The sequence below is a fragment of the Xiphias gladius genome, chromosome 8, assembly GCF_016859285.1.
Source record: "Xiphias gladius isolate SHS-SW01 ecotype Sanya breed wild chromosome 8, ASM1685928v1, whole genome shotgun sequence".
NCBI classification, from domain to species: Eukaryota; Metazoa; Chordata; class Actinopteri; order Istiophoriformes; family Xiphiidae; genus Xiphias; species Xiphias gladius.
This window is the reverse complement of record NC_053407.1, coordinates 16,694,240-16,710,977: the sequence shown is the minus strand read 5'-3', so window position 1 is coordinate 16,710,977 and position 16,738 is coordinate 16,694,240. Positions and strand designations below refer to the sequence as shown.

The window sequence follows — 16,738 nt, the reverse complement described above, 5'->3', positions numbered from 1 at the left end:
GCTGACCTTGTACTTGGATTTCTGCAGAGAGCGGGAAAGCAAAACAATTCATTTTACCTATGGGCCTTTAAAATCCTACTTGGAAGAGTGGTATCAAAACACCCATCTTTGTATGGTGCTGAGGTAAAGAAACTCTCAAAGCAAAATTTTTAAAAATCCCTATCACATTAGAGTTTTTTATCACGTTTAATATTTTGAATTTTACTGTAAATACAACTGTAACTATGTCCAAATTGTCTGACTACACAACTCACATCTGTGGGAAGTGCCATTGGAGAGATTGTTTAACAAACTGCTGACTGACTGGGCAGAAGTTCAGGTTCTCCATATAGTGGTCTATTTAGCTACTGATATATAATGAAGTTCACTAGACCTTCACTGGACAGCCAACTCTGGGAGTATTCAGGAGAGCTTGAGGTACAGCTGCCGCGCAGGCTTTGCCATCATTTACTAAAAAATAAATTTCAAAATTCAAAACCATTTTGATAGTCATTTGTAATCCAAAATCAGCATTATCAACCATACAATCATCCTACATGCAGTCAGGACATAAGTTTGTCGGAAGCAACACTGTTTGTACCTAGAGTCATCTTTTGGTAACAGTGGGTACTGCAATTGATCAAAAATGTAATACTTATGTATATTTACTGTAGTGAGTAGTTTTATCACTGTTTGTATATAATCTCATTATACATATGCAAGTGTGCTAAAATTAACTTTGGACACATCGACGTCAGAGAATGCTTTAGAGACACTTCCACACTCTTCTACAGCATACACTCACTTGTCAGTTTATTAGGAACAACTAGCTAAAACTGATGCAGTCTAATACAACAGTCCTGCAATAAATCCACACTTTGACATTTTTTTAATGTTCAGTTTGTCTTGGAACCTTGTTAAAGAGGTGTTGATTTAACGGTATGATCATACCGGAGGCCGCGGAGTTTGTGGTGCTGTTGCTGTTGTAAACTGGTTGTAAGTTTGTACTAAATAGAAACACGCTGAATAAAAAGATTCAGACAATCTTGCATATCCATCATGTCACTGTCCCATCTAAAATGGAACTTAACTGTTTTAGAAATATGTCAACAAAATTATTTTTACAAAAATACTTCAGACTTTAAAAAGTGCATGGATGAGCCTTGCCAAATTCAGCACCTGTTCATGGTGGACTCAACTACCCGTCAAACAATGTAAGATGGGAGTGTGCTAGACCATACAAACCTGACAAAGGTTTAAGGCACTTTCCTAAATCTCACACTGAGGGTAACTTGTAAATGAGTAAATGTCCTTTTCAAAATGCAACACCTTGTCTTTCAAAGATTGTAGGGTATCAAATGAACACATACAATCTAACAAGATAGAGTATATTGCACCATATTGTTACTGTAAACACAAGTCACACTTTTGGCACTGTCAGACCCAGAGAAAAGGCATGAAGTGCGTGGCAATAACCAAACAATGAAAACAAAGAGGCAAAAAATAAGTTACATCAAAAAAGGCACATAGATACTGCTCAAACCCATGTCAAATACAGTGTAACCTCACATAGTTTTGGCAACATGGGAACACAATATATTTCCCACTTTATCAGTTTTGGGGAAGAGTTTAAAAATATATTATTGGACCGTGACAGATATCAAATTTATGCCTGAGACCTGACACTGATATGATGAGACTTTATGTGTAGATACTGACAACAAGCAGGGGTGGAGCGGCATGCTGCGCTAAAGCCTAAACAATAATACCTACAGTGTGGATTTTGTTCCCCTGCAGACACATAAATATTCCATTTGCACTCATTGTTGAGCTTGTGTCATATGAGGAGGTTCAAGACACAACCATTTAGTAAAGCTCCTGAGGAACTGTGATCCCAACAAACGTCAAGAGTTTTTTAAAGCAAAGGATCGGGAACAAAACGTACCAAGAATAATATTTTAGAAAACTGTACTCTGTGAAATCTGTTTGATGAAATGCTGGTGCCCTACATTGTCCCAAAAATGTGAGAAAGCGTGCAGCTACTTCACTTCAATGAAACCACTGAAGTATTTGCATCATCATCAGAGTTAGAGTATAATAAAAGGTGAAATTCACTGGTAATAAAGTAGACACATGGTGGTATTGCACTGAGCTAAAACGTTAAGAGATTTGGCTTTATCTTGATTGTCACATACCTCTGAGACCATCTAACCCAACAGTCTTAAAGTGATTGATTCTGGTTTTCTGAGACTCAAGTCTGCACTATCCTGGTTCTTGAGAATACTCAGCTCCTGCTGCAGTGAGGCCTGTCCCTGAGTTGTTTGAAGAGGTAACGGATGATTGTAAAGCACCACTACCATCTGTTGGTGAAACTACTCCATTATCTTTTGTTTTGAAATAAATTACATAAAATAATGGTAGGACGATGCCTATCAGGAGCATGGCAACTACAGCGTTCCACCACTGAATTCCCCAGTCTGCACCGTGAGTGGTCAGGCCCTGTCCTCTGAAACCAAACCTTTGCTCTTTCTCCAAGAAATCTGCATCTTGATCATTCGTAGTCTGAATCAGTTTCTCAATATCATTATCCACCTCCATTAGAAAGTCTGTGAGCTCCTGTAGATGTGGTTGGCCTCTGGCTCTGTTCTGAGGCTTCACTGGTATGGCAGATGAATGTGGCATCTCTTCCTGAGGGTCACTTAGGTCTGTTAAAAAGCTGTGTTTCTGAACCGGTATTTTGATAGATGTCAGTGCAAATAAATCTTGCTCCTGCATGAGGTTGTTCACCCGCTTTATATCTGCCACCTGTTGGCAGAAACAGGAATGAAGGTACATTAATTTCAGTATGGTACAATTACTAGATGACAGAGGAGATGATCAACACGAAAAATTATTTAAAAAAAAACTTCAGTGACGATGAAAAATCTTTACCTTACAGCCATATTGTAGTGCAAGCTTGTTAAGACTGTCACCGTCTAACACCTTCCGCTCCAGCAGCTGAACGTTCCTCAGTCTGTCCTGCTCCTGTTCTTGGGAAACCCGTGGCCTCATCTCCATGACACTGAGCTCCTCATCATCTGAGGATACAGCCGACTCATTTGGCCTCCTCTTGAACACGTACACCTGGCCGTCTGCGCTGGCATGGACATCCACCGGGGCCTGGAAAGCCCGTGGAACATGCTCCCCCCGCCGCATAATCAAACACAAGCCTGTAGGGAAAATCCCAACTCCAACTTTAAAAGTCTGTTTTGTTTTTTTTAACAACTAACACAGAAATATATATATTTAACAGTTATACTTAGGCTTACTCATACAGCACGTACACTACATAGAAAACAAGTTTATACAAAATAAGGATATATCTTTCATAAATTTATCATTTTGTATAAATAAATTCATTCTGTTTAACTATGTTTTGTGATGCATATTTAAAAAAAGCACTTGAGACTATCAGTTACAGTTGCATCTCAGCTTATGTTCAAAACTAAGTTCCGGCATACACAGGTCAGGACTAAAATCTAAGCACCGCATCTTTTAATCAAGATAAAACATTAATTTGGTAGAATCCGTCTGGGCCTACAACTAACAATTATTTTCATTATCGATTAATATGCCAATTATTTGACTAATTCTTCACAGTTTCAGAGAGTCCAAGGTCGTGTCATCAGATGTCTTTTTTTGTCCGACCAGCACAGCAATAATTCAGAAAAGTTATTTAGATAACAATGATATAAACCAGAGAAAGGCAGCAAATCCTCACATTAGGTGAGCTAGAATCAGAGTCACTGGAGGTTTTACTTAAAAAAAATGGCTTATAATCAAAATAGTTGCTGATTAATTTTATGTTGGTCGACTAATAGATTAACCCACAAACCATTTCAGATTTATATTGAACAAATATTTACCATGAGTCTCAGCCACTCGCATGCAATCAAGGCCTCATAGAAGGGTATTGTTGATTGTTGAGTGCTGTTTTTTTTTAAAACATTGGGCTCTTTATATAACAGACTCACAGTGCAAGAGTCAATTTTCATATCAGTGCTGACTAACAATGTTTAGATGGTTGACAGCACCGATGCAGCCACAGGAGAATTTCAGTGACTCGTGCTCAGCAGAAGAAAATAAAAAGTATTTAAAAGTGATTGACAAGAAGTCATGCTGCACTTTGCCAGGTTTCTGTTTTACACCCTTTTTATTCTCTTGTGCATCAAGAAAAAGTGTTGCCACGGTTTCCTTTGACAATGTATAAACCCAACAGTAGATTGTCTTTGGAAACTAATGCTGTATATGTCACATATCTGCTATGAATCTGGTTGGTCCGCTTGGCCTTTCGCACCACAAACAAACCGCACCGACAGCTGCTTTTTCCGGGGAGTTTCAGTGCGGTTGTTTAGTCAGAGTCCGCATGAGAACTTGCACACGGTCCACATAACGTTTTAAATACTGACGGTAAGTATTTATTTGACATGGGTTACAAACTAAGTTGGCTCTAACTAAAACAGTTATGTGGTTCATCACAGACCTTTGATTCCGAACTTAAACGTTTAATTTAGTGTAACAATTAATTTCAAGTGTTTATGAGTCACGTTGTCTCAGGACTTATCTCACATGAAGCACTTGAGGGCAGCATTAACGTTAGCTACGGGTAGCTAGCGCTAGCAGGTTAGCTTTAGCTCTTGCATGTGTTGACCCAACTATCGGCACCGTGGCAGAAAGCAAGTCAGCAAACTGTATTACTCCAGCTGCAGCCACACTTAACTTATGTATTTGAGACCACATGGATAAACGCTACTAGCAGGACATACAATTTCACAGACTTTTTTTTTAAACACAGACTTCGCTGTTTCCATCCAGTTACCTTATCCAAATGCTTTAGCAACAGTAAGGAAAGCCACCGCCTTCCCACGGCAGTCCGTCCCAGCTTGGCTCACAGCAAGCGGCGGCAGTGGCTACTGGGTAGCCCTCCTCTTCTTCACCGTACCCTCTCTAGAAGGAGCTGGCATGAACAAGAGTCGCACTACCGCCACCCACTGGTCTGGAATGTGACACGGCATTGACAACAAATAACAATTATGTTTATTTCTAAAGAACTCTCCCAAAAAAAGTTCAACCAAGTGATAATGAGGATAATGATTTTTTTTAAAATTGCTGTTTGGATCTGTTGTGGTCAACCGCGGTGTGTGATATATACACTCATTTGCCAGTTTATTAGGTACACCGAGCTAAAACTAATGCAGTCTAATACAGCAGTCCTGCAATAACTGCCACCTTCGTGAAGTTTACAATGTTCCGTTTTTATTGAAATTGTTTCAGAGAGGTGTTGTTTCAGCTGTATGATTATTTGGAGGATGTAGTTTGTGGTGCTGTTGAATTGTATTGCATTATACCAACAGGTGTGTGTATTATTTTGTCCACCCCATTTATATCAATAAGGGTAAGCTAAATAACAGAAACACCTCTCACCCCTCTGCATAATGCAATAAACTTCAACAGCACCACAGACTGCATCCTCTAAAATGATCATAAAGTTGAATCAGCACCTCTCTAAAACAGTTTTAACAAAAGCTGATCATTATAACCTTCATGAAGGTAAGATTTATTGCAGGACGGTTGTTTTAGGCTGCATTAGGTTTAGCTAAGTGTACCTAATATACTGACAATGGAGTTTAAGCTACTGTGGACACTGCTGCTACGCTTCAGAGTCAGTCACAAAAAAGTTTATCAAAACAAGCTTAGAAGCTGAGGGGGCTGGGTAACATAACAAGGCATAGGGCCAAATTCACAAAATTTTATTTACTACTAAATTTACAGATATTTTATTTTCACCATTTTATATTCATCATCATGTCTGTACCATAGTGCAGAAACAAACATTTGAGTGTGCAACACAAAGAACCCCAGATTTCAGATAATCCACAACTTGAAACGGGGGGTGTATAATATAAAAATAGCATATGAGAATTACTTTTTTAAGGTATCTTATCTTTAACACTTTATATGATAATTAATATTTAGCAACTAAAAAGCTATTTTCCTTCCAATATCAGATGGTAGAGAGTCATCATTACATTTCATCTAAGCCATTGAAGCATAAGGGTTACGTGTCCCAGTATCAGACGAGTGGTGGTGAGGACAGCAACAGCACATAGCCCTGGGCCGACAGGATGCTAGAAAGCGAATATTGTCCCCTGGGTCCTCAGGGAAAGAACCAAAGGAGTTTAAGGAGGGTCAGGATAGTGTCAGTGCCTTCTTGGACCACTAGATGGGGCTATTGATCTTTCATATCTCTTGTCATCTACGCCGCTCATCAGAGGAAAGGGATGCTGAGACATTTTTTGGGCATGGAGCGAAGCAGTACTTCCACTCTACTTTGTTATTTATTGCAGTTGTTAACAGGTATGAGATGGATCGGTTTGGTAGTTTATCCCAAAAAATTACAGCAAGGGTTTAGTCGCCTGGTGGATGCCACCGCAAAACTAGAGCATCTAGAACGCCTTCCATCACGCCAAACACTGTACGAGCAGGGTGCAGGCAAAGCTCAAAAGATAGCCTGCAACCTGTCCCACTTCCTGCCTGGTGAGCACTATCAGAAAGAAAGGTATTGGCCCCACAGCATATACTCAATCCATAAAAATCATTTAATCAGCTCAATTACAGCAATAAACCCCAGGAGCTGAAATCACCGTCAGAGTCTCGTGTTTCTATATAGTTCTCTGTCCATGTTTTTCAAATATTGTACTGGCCGGTGTACACCGATTTTTGTCCCCAGTGAAGAACTTTGACCAATGCAATTTCCCCCACAACAGCCTAAAGTATATTTTAAGTGAAAGTCAATATTTTTCTCCAAGAGTAAAAGTTCAGTCTCCAGCACACGAAAAATGTCTTTTTTTTTCTTACACAAGATTTGAGGGATTATGGTTTTGGGACATACTACCCAGGAGATGACTGACCGGTGAGCAAAACAGCTTCTTAGAGAATCTCCTCCATGTGCTACTCAAGGACATTCCCTGATGAATTTATTTCAGTGTATTGCAAAAACTATACATAACAAACCAACCATGCAGCAGACCAGGTTATCCTGGTACATCCATGGTTATCCAGCTTACAGCTGGCATACAGTAAGTGTTATCATGTATAAAATGTATCAGAGGGGATTAGTCATTTTAATTACTGAAACCTTCCAAAGACACAAAGGAAAAAAGCTGTCAGGGTTACAGATGTACTAAAAAGTGCAAGTGGACTCAAAGTGATCTCAAACCCATTGTTATTAAAAAAAAAAAAAAAAATGAACCAACAGACTGAAATTGCTAAATTTGACCAACAAGCGACTCCCAATCTAGAATACAAGTGAATACACGTACAACTTTAGCATACAGAAAAGTGAATCTCGGCTCATTATTAATATGAGACCGACATGAAAATTGCCAGTGCGTTGAAATGTATTTCTTAAGGGGGGTTGAGACAGTGCTTGACCTGGACTAGTCTCTTCCGCAAGGTAAACTTATTATAAAATCTCATATAGCATTATTGTAACATCATTATACGTTATTTTTGGTGCGTTTTTTCGGATGAATGCAACCCCATCAAAAATAATCATGAAACACTTGTTAAACAATATTGTTATTATGGATTTAAATACAAACACAAACAAATCAAACAATATAAACAATGCACAGTGGCCACAAGAACTAAACATCTAACTTAGATCCCTGATACATGACACACACAGCACACACTAATATCATTCCCGTTAATACAGTTTTCGTAAGTCTTTTACCACCAGAAGGTTGTCCAAGTTTTAAAAAAAATCACCCATTTTACATTTAAATCTTTGTGTTAGATATTCCATTTGTATTAGCTCGAATATCAGTTTATGCCATCCCACATCGTAGGTGGCGTACTAAGAATCCATCTAAGCAATATACAGTTAGGTGCATAAGTATTTGGACAGTGATAAAATGTTTGTAATTTGCCTCTGATGAATTTGAAATGAAGCCATCAAGCTGTGATTGAAGTGTAGACTTTCAGATTTAGTTTAAGGGGTTTAACAAAAATATTGCATTAACCGTTTAGGTATTACAGCCATTTTTATATATAGTCCCTCATTTTCAGAGGCTCAGAAGTAATTGGACAAACTAACATAATTATAAATATAAGGATTATTTTTAATACTTGGATGAAAATACTTTGCAGTCGATGACTACCTGAAGTCTAAAACCCATGGACAACACCAAATGCTAAGTTTCCTCCCGCCTTTACTGCAAGCTCCATCAGTTGCTGCTTGTTTGTGGGTCTTTCTGCCCTCAGTCTTATCTTCAGTGAGTGAAAAGCATGCTCAGTTGGGTTGAGGACAGGTGACTGACATGGCCATTGAAGAATACTCAATTTTTTTACCTCGAGAAGCTCTTGGGTTGCTTTTGCAGTATATTTTGGGTCATTATCCATCAGTTTTATACACTTCAGAACTCATACTGCTCCTGATTATGTAACAAAATGGGTGTAATTCCTAAACAGTATGATATTTTTGTTAAACCCATTGAATTGGAGATGAAAGTCTACACGTCAATCACACCTTCATGGCTTCGTTTCAAATCCATTATGGTGATGTATCGAGGCAAAATTACAAAAATTGTGTCACTGTCCAAATACTTGTGCACCTAACTGTATTTTTCCAGGCAGTGAATGTAAAAATAGTCAACACCTTTCTTTGGTGAGAGCCCTTAACCTGAGGACTGGGTGAACTGAGGAGCAAAGCCTGTGGTTCAGTGTTGAGGTGAACATTTAAAAAAAAAAAATCAAGTTAAGTTTACCACAGTTTACTCCAGTACTCTTCAAGGTGGATACACGACCATTTTACTCCAGTACTCTTCAATGTGATACACGACCACACACAGTGCCTATAGTGTCCCACCTCCACTTGACATTTTGAGCATATTTCTGTCAGACTTGGATTCATCCTGTGTCTCAGCTGGGGAGTAATCTGTGAATGATGCAATGTTCTAAACTGAGTTTCTCTGGTTCTATTGAATATGGAGATTTCCTTCCATATTTCTGCCCATGTTGTTTCATCCATTGTGAAATGATTATTCCATAAGTGTTACAGATGTTCTGAGGACATGGTACTAGCAAGGTTAAGTTCAGCATAGGCCTGGCCAAGAACTGATTTCTTGCCTCTGTGAAGGAGTAAGTGTTCTGTCTGTGAAGTCTGACAGTCAAAGTGGTAAATGCTTTAATTCTGAATAAAGCTACAAATTCGTAAATATCTGTAGAAGTGATTTCTGGGGAGAAATCCCCCTATCTCTCCAGAACAGGCTGGAGCAAAATCAATGTTTCCCTGTATGAGAGCCAGGGAAGACAGTGTTTCTGAGTGGCCCTCTAACTTTTTATTGCTTGCCTGGTTTACAGAGTACTTCTAATTATTATGTTATTATCCACATCAATCTTGATTTCCCTTATGTCTGGGGCAAATAAAAGACTTGATAGTGCATTACCTGTGTTGAATGATTCCAGATCTAGCCATGCTGATTCTGGGTCATTATTAATCCACTCAGCTATGTAACGCAACTGTTTAGCCAACTGATAGATTTGAAAATTTTGGACAACTAAACCGCCATTCTCCACAGACATCTGTAACTTAGCCATTTTTTATAGTGGTTTCCTTTTGTTCTAACTAAATATACTAAACCAGCTGTTCACAATCCTTTGGATTGTTTTAGTAGTAAGTAGTGTTAGGTAGAATATTCATTTTAAGAAAGTCAATCCTATCCAACACAGACAGTGGTAGAGATATCCACCTGTGTAAGTCAACGATAATATGTTTTTTAGGAGAGGTTCAAAATCAGTGTTGTACATTGTTTCTAGCGATGGAGTGATTGAGATCCCAGATAAATAAAACCTTTGGGTGACCATTTAAAAGGAGATGGGTTGTGGTGATTGCCTAATGGCATAACTTAAGACTCTGAAAAATTAATTTTGCACCCTGACAATTCACTAAATTGATTTATTACTTCCAACACGGTTGGTATAGATGTCTTTGGGTTAGTTATATAGAGTAGGGCATCATCGGCATACAAGGCTATTTTGTGATCTCTTCCACCAGCAGAGATTCCAGTGATTCCTGGGCTGTTCCTTATAGCTTCTGCAAAGGGCTTGATGACTATTGCAAACAGCAGTAGGGACAATCGGCACCCTGCCTAGTCCCCCTGCCCAAGTGAAAGTAGGAGGAGGATTGGCCATTGATCTGAATAGCGGCAAGTCATCTATTATATAATTACTTAACCCAACTGCAGAATATGTCTCCAAGCGAGCAGACACGAGCAGAAAAGAGAATATGCCTTTGGACTCTGTTGAAGGCCTTCTCTGCAACTAAACTTATCAACATACTTGTAATTTTTTGCTGACACAATAACTGAATTATGTTTAACAGCCTTCTCATATTGTTGCAAGAATCCCTACCAATAACAAATCCTGTCTAATCAATGTTGATAATGGAGGGGATAACCTTCTCAAGGTGTTGTGCTAGAATTTTAGAGAGTATTTTAAAATCAACATTTAATAGCCTATGGGGTGATATGATGGACATTATCAGCCAGCTTCCCTTTTTTTAAGTATGAAGCTAATACTGTCTGCAGTGAGGGATCTAGATAAGGGGCCTTAATCAGTGGATTCACGTAGCATCTCCAGAAAAGACACCATAAGTTGTGACTTAAATTCTTTATAGAATTCACAGCTAAGGCCATCAGGGCCTGGGGCCATCCCCGGCTGTAGGGTCTGCAGTGCCTCCACAACCTCCTGCTTTGTAAGAGGTTCATTTAGTCCTTGTTTTTGTTCATCTGTTAACTTAGGTTAAATAAGCTTAGACATTAATGTCTCAGTCAAATCCTGTACTCCTGGGGGCTCTTCACTGGTGTCTAACTGACTGTAGAAATCCATAAAGTACGTACTATGTACTACTGTACTATGTCTGTTTGTGTCTTTCATAGATTAAATTGTCTGGGAATCAGTCCTGTTTACGAGTCTCACAAGATGTTTCGTTTGTTTATTACCATACTCGTATAGCCTTTGTTTAGCAAATCTAATAATCTGCTCAGCCCTGTGAGTAAGAGGAGAGTTTAGAGATGCTCTTGGGCCAGCATTGCCTTCAAATTAACATCAAATGCATGTTTAGCATACGTCTTTTCCAGCTTGGAAAGTTTGCTTTCAAGTTTCCTTTGGGCCTTCTGAGACTTGTGTTGTTGACTTCTGACGTAGGAAATAATTAGGCCCGTAACATAAGCTTTACTGGTTTGCCACAGTACTGAAGGGGATATCTGTAAGAAAGGAAAAGAAAAGAAAAACGTATTTGGTAGGTTACTGATCATACCATACTAGTAATAAAAAAGAGAAACATAAAAAAATGGTTTCGGTTCAGTTTCATCCCTATTCAGAAACCTCCTCCCTATATCTTAACAGATATGCCATACCTCTTAATTATTTTGTGAGCATCAAGCCTCTATAAGAGTGAGAACAGTGAATCCCATAATTTCGCTAGTTGGTAATTAGCCAGCATTGCAGGAGAAAACACTGATTACATAAGAAATGCCAGGATTTCAATACAGGTTTTACAGAAAAATCCTTGGTCAACACAAGAGTCTCCCAGCAGAGATTTGTGCTATAAGGTGGAGCACTTGTCCTTTGCCACATCTCTCTAAAGAAGGACAATGTTACTAGCCTCAATTGTACATTGTAGATCCTTTAGAGAGAGTCACTAATGTTGAGGCTTATTCTGGAGAGTGGAATGTTTTAGCATTATAATTCACCGTGGCCCTGAGTGAAGCGGGATAGATCGTGGCATAGTGGGCTCCAACAATGTTTAGAAGCTTCCTTCTTACTTGGTCATGCTTGTGCGGTCTTTTCTGTGTTGCAGCAGCAAAGTCTGGGAAGAAGTGAATCCGTTCTGTCAAGTCAAATATCTTTGAGTCGTCTAGCTGCATCCATCACCCTTCTGCTATCACTGAAGTTGTGAAACCCGACTAGGGAACATGTATGTCTCAGGTCCCAGGAGCCTATGTGCACTTGATGTGGCCCACTTTGGTGTCTAGATGTAGGACCTGAGGAATCCAGGACTCCATAAATATAGTCGCGCTTACAGCTTCTCCTGCAGGCCTACAATCTGTAGGTTTTTATGTCAACTTCTGTTTCCTGAAGCCATTCAGTTGATTCGTTAAGATCTTTTTCCACAGCAGGGCCTGCACAGTATTAATCGCTGCTGTTTCCACTGCTAGGATTCTCTGCTCTGCCTCGCTAACTCGATCAGTGACTTTATTTAAACTCTGCGAGTTATCGGCGTTGATATCATGTACCATCTTTTCTAACTTTTCCATTAATCATAATTGTGATATTCGCTTTCAATACCTCAAGAGCTTTTGTCAACCTCGGTTCCGCTTCCAAGCTAGCCTTATCATTAGCATTACCATCTTGACGGGAGGCTGCTTGAATGTCTTTATTTCTCGAAAGTTCTTTGTGAGGCATTTTGCCTGCAGGTTTGCTCCAAAATTGATCCAAGTACATCACCCGGGGGTAAATACTCTGCTTTGATTTGAATTCTATCGCCAACAAGAATAATGAAGCCAATATTTCAAGATAGTTTGCCAGAGCTCCGACCAAGCGTGGCTACTCAGGTACTTGTGTCACCAGAAGTCTTGTCCTGCCAAGATTTTGAATGTTTCCCACTTGCAGAGTAGGTCCTCACCCAATTCCTTTTAATACTGAACATCGTCAATATCGATTTAGATGCTATATTTATTTTCATTAGATTTACGCTACAGTAACCCTACATTAAAATTAGTATAGGAGGTGAATGCTTGACAGCTAAATAGCTCCACTTTAAAAAATATCACTTACTCGAGCAGACTCTGATAGATTCCTGTAATATTTTGTATGCAACCTGCAGTACTTTACAGTTTGGTCTTATGGCAGGGTGGTTGAGATAGCATTTGAACTCACAATGCTGTTTGTTTGTTTTTTGTGTCTTAATAGGGTAGTTGGTATTGCCACACCTTGGTATTTTTGACGGCTAATGTACTGTGGTGAACAAAGGATTGGAAATGGATTGGGGTTTATATAACTAAAACTGATCCATCAAAAGATGCCTGGATTGGCCCTGACCCCAGTCTTATGTAGCCGATCAGTAGACTAGTGGTTCCCAACCAGCCTTGTGCCCACATAACTTCTTATATATTATGCCTTGTCCACCACTCAGACAAACATGCTGTGCTAGAAACATGCTACAGTTTTTTTCCTTGGACAAGGTTGAGCTAATAGTAAATAAATCATACAAAGTTTATGCTGATGGATGTGCATGACATTAATATTGATACTCACCTTTTCTCTATACAGGTGCAGTATCAGAAGGAAAAAGATAGAGAGGAGCCCAAGCCAAGCAAAGAGAGAAGACTGAGCAGGTGAGAATTTAGACTGAACTGTAGTTTTATCTAATAGGACAATAGATTGTGATTTGTCTAGTCATTGCACTGTATATCCTTTTTTTTTTTTTTAGCAATTTGGATTAAGTACAAGAACAAAATGTAATAGTTGTCAAAACAGAAATCAGAGTATGATATACTTGATGTTAAAACAGGCATCAGCGTTTCAGATGGAGAAAGAGAAAGAGCACCTGTGACTGAAAGAAGCGATTAGGTAAATGTTATTGTTATCACACAGACCATGACATTGGTTTAGTGGTGGGTGTTACTGCGAACATTTTTCACATGGCTAATTGAATTGTGCTGTGACCACACTGCAAACATTCAAGAAAGCACTTTTTCAATGGCACCAAGATAGGTCTCTGTTCTGAATGGGAAAGAATCCCTTCTGTTGCTGCCTTTGTGTATCTGTGGTTTGTGTTTGTGTGTATTTCGAAATGTGGAGATTGCAGAAACTCTGATTGGTCAGCATGGGGTGTATTTGTTTTCTCAAAGTTTCTGATGCTGGTAGATAGTGTTGAGAGTAAAGACGAGATGATGTAAGGCTCAGTAATCTTCTGGTTTTGATTAACGTACATGCTGTTTGCTGTGATTTTTGCTCTCTATTGCAGTGAATGAAAGAATGTAAACATGATTATTTTGGCTGAATGGTTCCAGTACAGTTGTCTCCTATTCAAGGCAAACCGTCCTCTTGTTGTTCCTATCAAAAAGTGAAAGAAAGCATGTAAACACAGCTTAGGGTAGAGCACAATATAGCCTGATAAGGCACAACATATCCATCCAGCGCTGCTCTGGTGCTGTCAACAGCTGAAAATCCAGGCAATCTTGATAATTTAGTGGGTTTTTACAAAGGGTAGGGACAACATCATCTAGAATCATCTAGACTGTTTTATTGTGGTAGCACTGTGAAATTGTATTATTGAAAACATACATTAGGTGGTGAGATCTTGTTTTGCTGCTACAGAGCAATAATAAACTATAGTACTCGATGGGATTGCTTTTTCAAAATTTTGCATCTGCTAGGATTTTGAAACAGTACCAGGTAATCTGTTTTACTTTGTATTTTGTTTATCAGCAGTGTGTTTTTAAGTCCAACATATATGTTGAAAATGTTCATTAGTCTTTTGGCTTTACTGATTGCGGACGTTACACCATTGATTGGCCGGCCGAGTGTTGGAGTTTGCTCATTGGCTGTTGCTCTTTTAAAATGAATAGGTGCAAACAGTTTATATTGCGTAGTCAGAAGAATGTTTACGGGCAGTGTCGCAAACGTAGCGCCTTTGTTGCTAGATTTACCAACCTTTTAGACCCCTTTGATGAGTTTTCTTCACAAAAGCACCTAGCGACAAATGTAGCGACTTTCTGGACAAACATTAGCTGCGTTCTGTAGAAGTGAGTCGCCAGTATTACCCCGCAAGTGCGAGGGTGCTTTTCCTCTGCAGGCACACCTCTCCATGCGTCTCATTCAGTTGAATGCGCGGCAGCTGAAACAGACATGAATGAGGTTTCAACTTTCTCTCTCAGTGATTTAAAAGTAAGTATAGCTGAAATTACAGAACAGCCGTTGTCTTTAACTTATGTATATATGTATGTGTATGTATATGTATTTGTGTGTGTGTGTGTGTGTGTGTGTGTGTGTGTGTGTGTGTGTGTGTGTGTGTGTGTGTGTGTGTGTGTGTGTGTGTGTGTGTGTAAATATGTGTGTGTGTGTGTGTGTGTGTGTGTGTGTGTGTGTGTGTGTGTGTGTGTGTAACCAGAAATGACCTCCAGTTAACTCCTTTAACTAGAAAGCACTGTCAACTCAAAGTGACTTTTTAAGGATATGTACAAATCTCTTGATTAAAAGTATCATAGTCATTGATCTCATGTGCTTCTATTACTGCCCTTTAAACCATGATTGCTCAGAAATGTTTTCGTTAGTTTATGTTAATCTGCCAGCACAGCCACTACATTAAGTTAAAGTGAACCTTACTGTTGACTTCACTGTCTCATGAAGTCAACCTTTGCACTTGAAATAGCTGAACGATAGGAAAGTTAATGTTGCCTTAGAGGGAATCATATCATTTACATTACATTCAGATTCAGGGTGTAACGCTGAATGATGATCAACAGAGCGGCATAATGTGCCATATTTCAGGGCCACTGAGCAGCTTGTCCAACTGTCAGAGAGTTAAAGAGAGAGAAAGAGAGAGAGAGCGAGAGAGTAAACAGAAAGAGAGAGAGAGAGGGAAAAGGGAGGGATGGAGATGCGGGGATAAAACTATGTACACTGCATGCACATGTTGCCTTAAGAACAACAGAAAAGGCTTTGCTTTAAATGATTCAGAACAAAGATTAAATATTTATTGAGGTGAAAGATTCATGTATGCCACATCTATGAACTCATACTACTGTATGGCCACATTACAGTATATCATGTTCCAGTATCTTGTGTTAAATACAAAAAAGTGTTTTTTCAAATTATCATTTGATCAATTTGTGACACATTTTCCCTATACAAATATTTCTAAAGCTAAAGAGCCTAACCCTTGTTCTTAAAAAAACATGTTCATGAATCAGTGCCAACCATTAAGTGAAAGATATAAATAAAAATGCTTAATTAGGGGAAATATTAAAATGATGCTACTGATTCTCCCCTTAAATTTAGGCTCAAGCCAGCACGAGGAGCTCAATTTTTCACAGTTCTAATCCTTACAGGGAGTCCTGTATTTTTTAAAATTTATTATTTTTTTTAAAGGTGGTATTTCAGGTATTTAAAGTGAATCCAAAATCTACATGCACAACAAGAGTAAATTTTCATGTCAACATTAATGATTCTTTTGATTGTTACTGAAGTGTTGACACAGGCCTGATTACTCCCTCTTGCCATACACTGTAAGAAACATTTGATTATTTATCTTGCAAAAAATAGAGCGTAAGATTTTTGTTTTCATCTGCTGGGCGGATGTTGAGACGAACCACAGGTGACCGGAGGTTTGTCTCGGAAATCCGCAGGGGTCCTGCAGTATTTGGTATGGGGAAATCAAATTGAATCTTTATGGCTCAGGGTCATGGCAACAGTTCAGAAGTGTATTGAGTAAATGTCAGCTGCACAGGTGAATGTGATTCACAACTCAGAGGGGCCTAATTCAGCAGTCCATCACCAGTGGAGGAACATTGAAACATATCATCACTGCATGTTTAGATGTCATGTTGCAATGTAACTCTACAATGTTGTATGAGTGGTGACTTGCTTAGCTGGGTTGGCAGTAATGCTACATCTAAGTTAGTTGTTCTTCATAGACTTAAGGACTCAA

General features: G+C 39.0%; 1 protein-coding gene across 1 annotated transcript; it reads right to left on the bottom strand.

Annotated features, from left to right (window-relative positions):
* Positions 1 to 625: 625 nt before the first annotated feature.
* On the bottom strand, positions 626 to 4,956 carry lysmd4 (LysM, putative peptidoglycan-binding, domain containing 4). The gene is made up of 3 exons (XM_040132074.1): positions 4,838 to 4,956; positions 2,911 to 3,188; positions 626 to 2,784 (listed from the first exon to the last, which is right to left on the bottom strand). The coding sequence occupies exons 2-3, from the start codon at positions 3,172 to 3,174 to the stop codon at positions 2,242 to 2,244; spliced, it is 807 nt and encodes a 268-aa protein (XP_039988008.1). The 5' UTR covers positions 3,175 to 3,188; positions 4,838 to 4,956; the 3' UTR covers positions 626 to 2,241.
* Between the last annotated feature and the right edge of the window lie 11,782 nt (positions 4,957 to 16,738).

Bases quoted from the DNA above. Each gene is read 5' to 3' on its own strand.
- lysmd4 (XM_040132074.1), bottom strand. From the start codon at position 3,174: ATGCGGCGGGGGGAGCATGTTCCACGGGCTTTCCAGGCCCCGGTGGAT. The intron at 2,785-2,910 runs GTAAAGATTTTT...TTCTGCCAACAG, and splicing joins CACTACAATATGGCTGTAAG to GTGGCAGATATAAAGCGGGT.